Raw genomic sequence first — 11,809 nt, forward strand, 5'->3', positions numbered from 1 at the left:
GCCGCAATTGTTTCAAACCAAGCTCTAAGAACAACTAGGGCTTGAGACAGTGGATAATAAATCCAAAGAGTCTTCAAATGACCTTGCCAAAGGCACAAAGACACGGGTCCCCCCAAACTGAAGTNCAGGCTAGAGGGCCGGCACACATAGGGCAGGNGCCTTTGATATATGCCTTTGACAGTATGCTTATCTAGCAAGATGCCACAATAGGAAAATTCATTGCCGAGGTAACAGTAACAATAGCTATGTCCCGAAAGAATTAGAAAATTCTGAACAAAGAAAATCAANACAGGCAGGACCTAACATTCCACTGTCTGGGTAGCAGAGTGAACTGCAAGCCAGGAGTGATCCCAGCCCACTGATGGCTAAACAGCGCCGCACAGAGGCCACCAAGGTAGCAGAAGAGTCCTAGAAACTACAACTCCCAGAGAGCGTCGGGCGAGGGAACTACAACTCCCAGCAAGCCCAGGAAGCGACACTCTCCGTAGTTCCACAGATCGCCCTCACGTACTGTCTTTAATCGGACCTATTGGGACACCTGGCGCATGACCCCGCGTGAATGGGGAGCGCCCGCCCAGAGTCCCTGGAGGCGGAGCTCGAACCTCATTGGTAGAAAGGCGACCCGAAAAGAAGAAACTGATCTTGACAATCTCCGAGTGATTGGAGTTGATGGGACCAGGGGAACAGCGAACTAGGCTGCTGACCAATCAGCGTCCAGAAGAGAGACCAGGGAACGAAGGTTCTGCGGTCACATGCCGCGGAGTCTAGTGGGAGGAGCAGTTGCTCAGCAGGCTCTCGCTGCTTCCTGTTTCCGGCTTCTGGAGCGGGGCGCNTCGCGGCGCCTAGGGGAGCGCTGGCTTCAGAGAGGAATCGAGGGACTGGGGTCTGCGCCCCCGCACCCCTGATCTCCGCACGCGTCTTCCAACCTCAGAGACACATTCTTGGGGGCTTCTGAGCCGCGGTTGCTCTGTTTTCCCGTGACACGTGAGTGTTGGGGGCGTGGAGGAAGCGGGCTGGGGGTCCTTGCACACCTCTGTACTGAAGGAGGTGCAGACCAGGACTCTCGCTTGGCCATGGTTCTGGCTGGAGATCCTGCTGGGGAGCCCTAGGGAGGACTTGAGGCAAAAGGCATGAGAATGGAGAACGCCAGACTTCTAGGAGTGAGGAAGAGGAGTTCCAAGATCAGAGAGGGATTTGAGGTGTTTTGAAGGTGGGAAAAGGAAAGTGCCCATGTGTGAAGTGTTAACTGGATGCTTGTAGGGAGAATTTTGACCTGTATCGTGGGAGTAAAGTGGCGTCNTGGCGTCATTTGGGGGTAAGGTATGACTTTGAGTAGATGAAAGGCGAGAATTTCCAGACTCCTGGAAGAAGTTCGAGGAAGGTCTGTTAGCATGATGTGGAAAAGAGTGACAGGAGTGTCTTGTGTTTCTGTGGAGACTTTGAAGCACAGAACTGCCTCCTTGGGGCACTTTAAACCTCGGGCCTTTCTGCCAGTTGAGACTGATCTTAAACGTGTTGGCTGCAATGAACCAGGAGAAAGAAAATAAAGCCCTCCGTTAGAAAATGGAAAACGGCCATGAGTGGAAAAGTGCGTTCAGGGCTGAGAGGTTAGCAGTTTCCCAACCCCTAACTTAGTCACTCGCCGTCCTATAGAGAATGTTTCAGCATTGCCACTAGATCTGTCTCCATAGAATAAGAAAGGGGAATTCTCAAGAGCCTAAGATCCTGTTTTACAGCGTCTGAGAGTTATAAATGCTTGCACTCTGAGGATCTCTTTGGACCATGCTAAATAGGAACTGCCCAGCTTTCAGTTTTATCCTGCTCTCTATTTGGGCCCGTATTTATCAGAAGTTTGACCACAGATGCCTTCATGTCATTAAGTCATCCAGGTTAATTTAATATTTGTGTAGCCTAGGACAAGTAACTCAGTGAGCAACTATAAGCGTCAGACCCCTTATCTTTTCTAGGCTGTGTAACTAACACAATGCAGGCATAGCATTTCAAACATACACCACACTGAATCAAGGAGGAGCAGCTCAAAATTAGACTCAGATCNTAAGCTGGGAGGAGTGTAAAGTTATTCTTCTAACTTTTTGAACGTTTAAGCAAATGACANACAGTTCCGCTCACCCAGTGCCTATCGTGGCTTGTTTTAATTTTTCATCCTGTCCCAATTTTGTGAAATTCTTTGCCCTAATTTGGGAAGAGAAAGCAGCAACAGTTAACAAATGAGGAACTAACTTGGAGGCCAGAGTGCACAGCATTCATTCTGTGAGAGCATCCCTCCAGGATATGTCCTGGGGAGCAAGCGCCTCAGAGCCCAGAATGNTACTTTTTTAAATTAAATCCTGAGAGAACTTGCGGAAAATGGCACCGAGTAGGTTAACAGAGGAGCACTAGGTGAGGTGACCGGTTGAGCAACAGCTGAGCTCAGGGGAGGGGAGAGCTTAAACCTGGGCTCCTTGTTATACTACAGTTAACTGGGAGGTAGAGCAACTTCTCCTTCCTGGTCTGTTTTAAAAACGAGAAAGGCGGCTCTGCGTTGGCTCCCTTCTGGATAGATGACTCTGGAGCCATCTGTCTTACTCCATTAGCTGTGTCAGTGGCATTTGTTCTGTTTGTCCTGTAGTTTTTACTTGTGAAATAGAGACCGTTAAGTTTAATACATGGTTTGGAGAGGATTGACTAGTTAATGTCTGTTAGCATTTCAGGGAGTGCCTGGCTGAAGGCTGTCACTCTGCTGCATATGTTCTGTAGTGTCCTATCTGAAATGTGTTAGGAGTGCCTTTGACTTCTTGGCTACGTGTGATTACTGGGTGGAAATAAATGCCTTGTTTGTATTGGTGAGTTGATGGGGGGGGGGGGGTATGGGTAAGTGTGTTACCCTCCCTGCATATGGGAAATAGAAACTCAGATGTACCTTTCAGGGAGAAAGGGAAATGAATTTAGAGCACAGGGTTAGAGCTTTCACTTTCTTGTGGAGAATGTCTGGAAGAGTTAACTGTCAAAAAAAAGAGTGAAACCATTATAAAATTAACAATGTCAATGGCCTGAAGGGTTAGTAATAGATACTAGTAGAAGCCTCGTGCAAGCATCAGTCACTATGGCCTAACTATGAAGGTAGCCAGCTTTTCAACATTGAAATAGGACATTGTCATCCACGAATATGTTGGGCTGCATTCACGGGTATCAGGGGATATATGTGTCCCATGGGCCATAGTTTGGATGGGCCTGTTAGAATAATACAAACAGAAAGTGAACTCAGAACAGCCATCTCACTGAAAGTTTAGCTGGCCTTAAGATTTGTGACTTGGAGGGGCAAGGTAGATTTCGGAAGACTTCTGGTCACTCCTTTGACCCAGTGAGTTTTCTTCTGTGATTGGGTGATTTTTTTTTTCCCCCAGAGAAATGCCACATAAGTAATTGAGGTGAGCTAAGGTACTATGGCTGCTTCACCCACATTCCACATGCTTCCAGTGACTGAAGAAAGATTGTTGGATGTTCCCTACTGATATGTTAGGGCCCAGCAAAGTCAAGCTTCTCTCTCTTCCTTACATCTTTCATAATAACTTCAAGCTAGGATCTGTGTAAACCATGATGGGATGTTCCAGGGAAGGCCACTGACTTAGGCTTTATTTATAAACTAGTATTTGACTTTGAAAAATGGGATACTACAACATAAATTCATCAAACAGTAACAATACAAAGATGGATGTACCCTGGCTTATATTTTCTTCCTCTTAACATCCCCTCTCCCCCATTTGTTTCCCTGGGTTTTGGTTTTTAGAGGTATTTGAGACAGGGTGTCTCACCAAGTATCTCTTGCTGGCCTCAAATTCACAAAGGTCCATCTACATCTGCCTCTGAGTATAGAGATTAAAGACCTTTGGCTCTACACGGAGCCCCCGTTTGTTTTGGAGCAGTCATGCTTTTTGAGTGTCAAAATGCCATTATTTTTTGCACAGTTGTGTGACTGATCTGTTTTCTTTCTCTCCTGATCCTGCCTTCACCTTCAACACACTCTTCCAAAAGAATGTTCCCCTTCTCTGGCTGCTGGAGGACTGAACTGGTATTGTTACTACTCCTGGCTGTGGCTGTGAGAGAATCCTGGCAGATAGAAGAAAAATCGTGTGACCTGGTGGGAGAGAAGGATAAGGAGTCAAAGAACGAGGTGGCTCTCCTGGAGAGGTTACGGCCACTGTTTAACAAAAGGTAAAGGAAAGAACCTGATGGGGGGCTGGAGAGATGGCTCAGCGGGTTAAGAGCAATGACTGCTCTTCCAAAGGTCCTGAGTTCAAATCCCAGCTACCACATGGTGGCTCACAACCATCTGTAATGAGATCTGACTCCCTCTTCTGGGGTGTCTGAAAACAGCTGCAGTATACTTACATATAATAAATAAATCTTTAAAAAAAAAAAAAAAGAACCTGAGAGGGAAGAAACTATCTAAGGGTCTTTTCTCTTTCATGAGTATACTTCAGCTTTAATGTGGAAGGGGTACATGAATGGTACAGGCTCTAATGTGAACTTTAGCAACTATTAGTTTTATTTGGCTGTAATACATCCCCTTCTTTGATACCAAGTTCACAGCCATGATACTATGTATGTTTTTCTTCTCTTTCACAGAAAAGTATCAGTTTCTAAAGACAAGGTCTAAAACACCAGCTTGTAGAAATTGGAACATTACTTGATGGCTTCATATAAGACTTTAAAAACATCAAACAGACACATTTAAACATATGTATGTCTAAGTATGTCTTCATCTGTGTCAGGGAATCTTCAGCTAAACATGAAAATGATCTTTAAACATATGACGATCCCATGAAAACAAACAAACCCTTGCTGTGGGGAAACAGCTAACACTTTTATGTAGCTAGAATGGGTATTCTAGAATGTATTGCTGTCTTGGATGGTATATTTGAACCTATTATCAACAAGTAGGACAGTCCATGGGGCCACAAATAACTCATAATTCAATAGTTGTTATGCCTTTGATAGGAGGAGGGAGACTGTTCTTTCNTGAGCATGGTAACTAGTAATCCTGTTCTTTTTCTCTTCCTCCTTTTCTTGTATAGTTTTGAGAGCACTGTGGGCCAGGGCTCGGACACATACAGCTACATATTCAGAGTATGCCGGGAAGCTAGCAACCACTCCTCTGGAGCAGGCCTGGTCCAGATCAACAAAAGCAATGACAAGGAGACAGTGGTTGGGAGAATCAANGAGACTCACATCTTCAATGGAAGTAAGATATTTCCTGCTGACTAATCCCAAGTCAGCCCTCCAATAATCCTGTATGCGTTGGCCTTCTCCAGCTTTCTGTATGCCATGCTTGATGGAGTTGGTCTAGACTGTAACTCAGCCCTCCAATAATCCTGTATGCGTTGGCCTTCTCCAGCTTTCTGTATGCCATGCTTGATGGAGTTGGTCTAGACTGTAACTCACAGTGCCCAGTTCAGAGCTGCTCAGGGCACCTCTGTGTTTGAAGACAGTGCAAAACTTTGATAAAGAGAATATAAGATTGGACATAACAGTTCAAAGTAGAGCATTTGCCCATATGCACAAAGTTCTGACGTTGATCCTTAATNCCACAAAAAAGGAAGACAGAAGAAAAGGATGGAAAAGCAAATATGAATATGAATGACTGAGCATGATTGACCCTAGCCAGAATTTTACATAGTCTGGAGTCCCTGCTAGTCACCCAAATACTTAACCAGTTCCATACCAGCCACTGCCATTTCTCATCAAATTAACCACTATTGAATTTTAAGATAACTTTTTTTGTGCAAACCAGTAAGTCTATTTAAGGGGGGGGGGAGACCCTCTGCCTACTTGTACTAACAGCTGTAATTTTCAAATGTCATGAAAGTATATGCTGGAGGGGAGCACCTGTGGTCTGATGTCTTCCCATAACAGATCAATTCTCCAGTGTAGATATTGACTATGTAAATAATAAAGCAAGTTCTTGACCCAGACTCTCTCCTAGTGCGATGGTGTTTCAGACACTGTTCTCTTGCTGTAAACAGACACCATGATCAAGAGAAAGAAAGCATTTCATTGGAGGCTTACATTTTCAGAGGTTAGTGCACTATCACCACAAAGGGAGCATGGCAGTACACAGGTACACATGGTGCTGGAGAAGTAGTAGCTCAGAGCTCTACATCCTGATCTGCGTAAAAAGATGGGGAAAGACTCTGGGCCTTGCATGGGTTTTTGAAACCTCAAAGCCCACCCCAGTGACATACTTCCTCCAAAAGGCCACACCTCCTAATCTTTACAATCCTTTCAGACAGTTNCACGCCATAGTGACTTAGCCACTCTTATGCAGACCACCACAGACAGCTTTAAGACGCCAGCTCACTAATCTTAAAACCTTGTTTTCTCATACGCAAAGTCGAAAGAATCCTTACTGGTTGTCAGTCAAACAGTATTTTACAAAGAATGTTAATCATAGTAAATAAATACTTGGCCGTCGCCCTGCTGCCTGGCAATCTTGTGAAATCCCCTCTTGTTTGCATTGTGTTGAGAAAATGCACATCAGTGTTAAAAGCTTGCGTAGAAACTGTCTTTACAGTCTCTCGACTACCTTTAGTATAGAAAGGAATAAGGTCAACCTTACGTATCTGGTCACTGCTCTCTTAAAACAAGGGAACAAAAGTTTTCTTAAGAACAAGTTTTAAGGCCAGGTAAGGAGGCTCATGTCTGTGACCTCAAAACTTGGGAGGCAGAGGCAGGAAGATCACAAGTTGGAGGCCAGCCTGGTCTACATAGTGAATTAAGGCCAGCCAGAGCTACATAGCAAGATTCGTCTTTTAAAAAAGAAAGATTTTAGTTTAGCATTCAGATAAACAGATCGTATCAATTATCATTAACTAAAAACGGTTCCAGTAGCTTATTCCACTCCATCCTGCTACCCACTGTTGCCTCTGCTTTCCCTGCTCTCCATAGTGCTCTTCATTGTTCTTGTCCCTCCTCAGGTAACTGGATCATGCTGATATATAAAGGGGGCGATGAATATGACAACCACTGTGGCAAAGAGCAGCGCCGTGCAGTGGTGATGATCTCCTGCAATCGGCACACACTAGCGGTAAGGTGTCCTGGGACAGCCTGGGACCAGGAACAGCAAATGGTTGGGCTTTATGCATTTATCAGGGGCAGCCTTGTTTTTTGGATGCAAGTTGAAAGAAGACATACATAATTACTGTTTGGTCCTCTCATCATCAGGCTAATTTTAACCCAGTGTCTGAGGAACGAGGCAAAGTCCAGGATTGCTTCTACCTCTTTGAGATGGATAGCAGCCTGGCCTGTTCACCAGAGGTCTCACACCTCAGTGTGGGCTCGATCTTACTTGTCATGTGAGTACTTTGTACCCTCTCAGTAGCTGCGTGTGCTGACATACACTAAATTAGAGATGACTCACTGATATGACTGTACACGTTCAAAGAAATTAAGCTAGGGAGTATAGCTTGGTGGTTGAGTGCTTGATCAGTATGTACAAGGTCCTGTGTTCAATCCCTGACAGTAGTAAAAAAAATATAAAACATTTTTGAAGACAGTCTTATATGTAGCTATAGCTGGCCTCAAACTCAGAAGAATTTCTGTCTTCCATGAGCTGATATTAAAGATGTACCTGATCAGACCTGGCTTCTTAAAAAATGGTTTAGTCCCAATAAATGATTTGCATCTGGAGTTTTGTTTATATAGCATGTCTCCCTGTGTAGTTCTAGCTAACCTGGCTATGTAGACTTAGCTGGCCTCTGCTTCCCAAGTACTGGATTAAAGTAAAGGCATTTGGTTAAGCTTCCTCTCAGGAGAAGGCTGGACACTTTGCAGCACTGTATCACATCAGCAGAGCTTGTATAAAGCAGCAGCCTGTTTAATAGTGATCCATGACTATTTGAGTCACATACTAAGTTCCTGCCCCCTCTTCTAGGTGTTGGACACAGCACTCGTAAGCGGTTTTTCTGAGGAGCTACCAGCCCTGTTTGTTTAGAGTATAGCTTAGGAAACAGCTAAAGATGAATGTACAGTCTAGCCTTAGCTTCTCACTGCTACTTAGAAAACAGCTAAAATCGAGCCTTGGCCTTCTCAATGCTCTTCGAAGTATGTGGTGCCACTTCGGGATTAAAATAAGTTTTAAGTATTTCTCTTCCTGTCTAGATTTGCATCGTTGGTTGCTGTCTATATCATTGGGGGTTTCTTATACCAGAGACTGGTAGTGGGGGCCAAGGGAATGGAGCAGTTTCCTCATCTGGCCTTCTGGCAGGATCTTGGCAACCTAGTAGCTGTAAGTAGCGAAGTTAATTTGGGCTAAGCCTTGGATTTTGGGTGTTCTCTGGGGAGGGGGCTTTGGGGGGAACGTCAGTTTGAAACCATATCATCTGTTTCACTCTGAAATAGATAATCAAGATTATCTTTCCTTTGCTTTTTNCTTCCAGGATGGTTGTGACTTTGTGTGCCGTTCCAAACCCCGCAATGTGCCTGCAGCATATCGTGGAGTGGGGGATGACCAGCTGGGGGAGGAGTCGGAAGAAAGGGATGATCATCTGCTACCAATGTGATTGCACTTTAATGTCTAGCCACCTCTTCAGTCCCCAAACCAAAGCATACTCAGCCAGACTTCTCAAGCCGGTCTCCCGTCTCTCACCTTGCCGTTAATATTCTTGCTTTCCAGTTGGCTTTTGATTTGACCCTAACCTGCCTCTCTTTGCTCCTTCCTATTGTTTCTCCTCTGCACAAGTAGAGTGGAAGGCAGACAGACATAGGGCCTGTGGGGCAGACTCCTGCACCCCAGGAAGAGCAAGGACAGCTAAATAGGCAGAAAGCCATGAGCCCTGGCTGTACACATTTTTAGAAGTTAAAACACTGGATACTCTAATTAACAAAGCAAAGATTACTTGTACCTTTGGTTGCCTCCAGTTGTTCTGCAGTGCTTGCCTGGCTGTAACCCAAATACTCCCATTTGCTTTGAGCCTGAAATCAGTCACCTGATTGTCCCTTGTGTGGGATGAGGACAGGGAAAAAAAAAAATGTGAAATTTCCCAACTACAGGACTCTAAGGCGCCATCACGTTGTGTATAGGTCTTTAAGTGGCTTGATAGTTTGAATTGGACCCTGGGCCATGGTTTATAAGTCCATACGTAACCCAAATGCCTAATCAAGTAGTCCTTTTCTAAAGTAAACAGACCCTGTGTGTCACCTTGTGGTAGTCTCAGTGGCCAGCCTTGTTCTTCCTCATATCCCTCTACTGGTACTTGTAAATCTGAGTTGCACTTTTCTCACAGATCTGTAGTTTGGCTTTTTATACTTTCCCCAATCTTAAAGGAAGGGAATGGAAGCAGAAGTGGATATGGAGGCTCTGCAGGTCTTTGCTTTGGGTGGGGACACTGCTGCACCTGTCTCTCCTGCTGGCTCAGGGAAGTGTCTGACCCACTTATCTATGGGAAAAGGTTTTTAGTCCTCTATTTCTTTCTGTTTAGGCCATCTGCCCAGAATCGCAGGCTGATCTCTATAATAGTGAACGCCTAGGCCACTACGTTAACAACACAGTTAATCTGAACACAGGAGATGTGGGAAAGGCAGGGCCATTCGTTACTTTTAGAGAAAATGAATGAAGTCATTCCTACTTCTCAATACCCTTGCAATGGCAGTGGAAATTTTGTTTCTTTCTATACAAGAAAAATGATGTTATTTTTTAAAAAAGCTTCTCCTTTGTCGTTTGCATCCTAACCCCTGTGTTTTCAATGAAAAATAATATACCACTTTTGTACAAAAACACAATAATTAAAAAACATAAAAAACACGCTGGCTTTGTCATTTGTGCTAAGGAGACACAGCATAATGCAGTAAGACAATGGAGGCCAATTTTCATCCTTTTGCTGAGGAAAAAAATATTTAATATTTTGTATAAGGAATAGTGCCCAAGGTACAGTCCTGACCTCAGCCCCACACGCTCCTGTTTTGTGAAGCTGTGGGACAGAGCAGCGATGGGATGGGAAAGGGGGTTGAAGATGGGAACAGTTGGGAGCGGGGGTGCAGAAAGAATGGCAACAGCCACATGTGTCACTCAAACACTTCGTCCCTGCAGCAAAACCGATACCAACCAAGTGTCTATGATGGCTGGTGACCCTGCCATGGATGCAGAAGAAATATTCAGTATTAAGGGAGAAAATGAAACAGAAAACTGAGCTACAGCCACAGTGAGACTCCAGGAGAGTACCAGGTTTGCTGCTNCTGTCATAAGCTAGGAAAGCTGACCTCTCCCATAGGGAGGCAAACCTACATGTCATCCATTTCCTTGCCTTACCATACAAGACATTCCTCCTTGGAGAAGTGAAACCCTGGCTAGTCACTCCACTCCAGGATAAGGCTAAGCAGTCCTAGTCTCTAGTCTGCCTGCCTAAAAACTGGATTAGGGTAGGTGTGAATAGTGAGAAGGTTTTTATTAAGTGAAACCCAGAGACGGTATCAAAGCTGTCACCATGTAGCACCAGCAACCAATCCTTGGAGTTCTGCCTCCAAACCCCACAGGTCACACAAAAGGAACAGCTCTTCCAGGTTATAACCTGAACAGCCAGGCCTTCTGCCTTAGTCTGAATTGTGCAGAGGGTCACTTAGGTCTCCTTGAGGACATTGATCTTGGCACAGATCTTGAGAGCAGGACCTAGTTTGATGTTCATGGCACTCATAAGATGCTCTTCTTTAAGTAATAAAAGGGCCTGTCCATCAATCTCCTGGGAACGGAACTCTTCCGCAATCTCTTGGCAGCCTACAAGGAAAAGTTGGGAACATACGGGAAACCGGATGGTAGCATTAGGAGAGGGAAAGAAATTAAAACAGGCCTAGTGATGGCTAGCTAGTCCAACACGCTGTCCTCAGTTCAGTAGTAGACAGGTCTGAGGCAAGCTTTGAAAGCAAGTGAAATTAAGAGCTGCTGGCTACTCCATAGAACATCAAGCAAGTAACAAGTTCATCAAATAAGTAACCTCAAAACTCTAAGAGATGAAGAAAAACTACACTCACAGTTTAACACTGGCAAAAAGATTAACCGCTTTTCCAACATTTTCTCAGAGGGACAAGTTCCAAAGAGCAATGGTGTTTAATGGGGGCAGTCCTGCCTTGAAGAAAGTCAAGAAAGGTCTTTCCTAATGGAAGCCTCTGGAAGTCATGTGTGCTCAGTTACTCACCAAACAGACATTATCCAAAACCTCCAACTGAGAAACATGATTAATTCAAAGTAAAAACCAAAGAACTATGGACACTGATCAATGGTGTCGGCCGAGGAGGATTTAGTAAACCACACTATAGGACAGAAACTGCCAGACACAGCCCAGCAGCTTACACGTCAGCCTGGTGGGACGAGCTAGGGGAAATGTGGACCTGGTTCTGCTGAAGGGCCAACCCCCACACCCTCACCCCCACTCCCCTCCCACCTCCCGTACCTTGCAGAGAAGCAATAAACTCGTAGACCTCCTCGACGCTCCATTGGCTAGGATTACTGGACAAGAACACGGGATTGATGCCCTGTAACTCTGGCGTGGATGGTGTTGTAATGGTGTTTCCTAGATCACGTTCTCCGTGCCCGGCTCTTACTGACAGTGGCCCAGGAGATGTTGGAGAGAGCGCTTCATCATAGCTGGAATTATCTGATCCTCGGCTAGAGTCCTCTTGACCCTTGAGAGGAGAGAGCACAACAGTGAGGCCAGTTCTCGTCCCAAAAACAGCAGGCCACAGGAAAGCTTTGTCTCAACAAGTGAACTAAAGCTGTACTTCACTTGCAGATGCACAACTACTCTAAAGAACCGTTCAAGGG

The 11,809-nt window shown here is 45.0% G+C and overlaps 1 protein-coding gene across 1 annotated transcript; it reads left to right on the top strand.

The window, feature by feature from the left end:
- The first annotated feature begins 536 nt into the window (after positions 1-536).
- On the top strand, positions 537-9,801 carry LOC110296683 (cation-dependent mannose-6-phosphate receptor). The gene is made up of 7 exons (XM_021165416.1): positions 537-984; positions 4,033-4,212; positions 5,076-5,242; positions 6,975-7,084; positions 7,222-7,352; positions 8,158-8,284; positions 8,436-9,801. The coding sequence occupies exons 2-7, from the start codon at positions 4,034-4,036 to the stop codon at positions 8,556-8,558; spliced, it is 837 nt and encodes a 278-aa protein (XP_021021075.1). The 5' UTR covers positions 537-984; position 4,033; the 3' UTR covers positions 8,559-9,801.
- Positions 9,802-11,809: the final 2,008 nt, after the last annotated feature.

The sequence above is a fragment of the Mus caroli genome, chromosome 6, assembly GCF_900094665.2.
Source record: "Mus caroli chromosome 6, CAROLI_EIJ_v1.1, whole genome shotgun sequence".
Classification (NCBI taxonomy): Eukaryota; Metazoa; Chordata; class Mammalia; order Rodentia; family Muridae; genus Mus; species Mus caroli.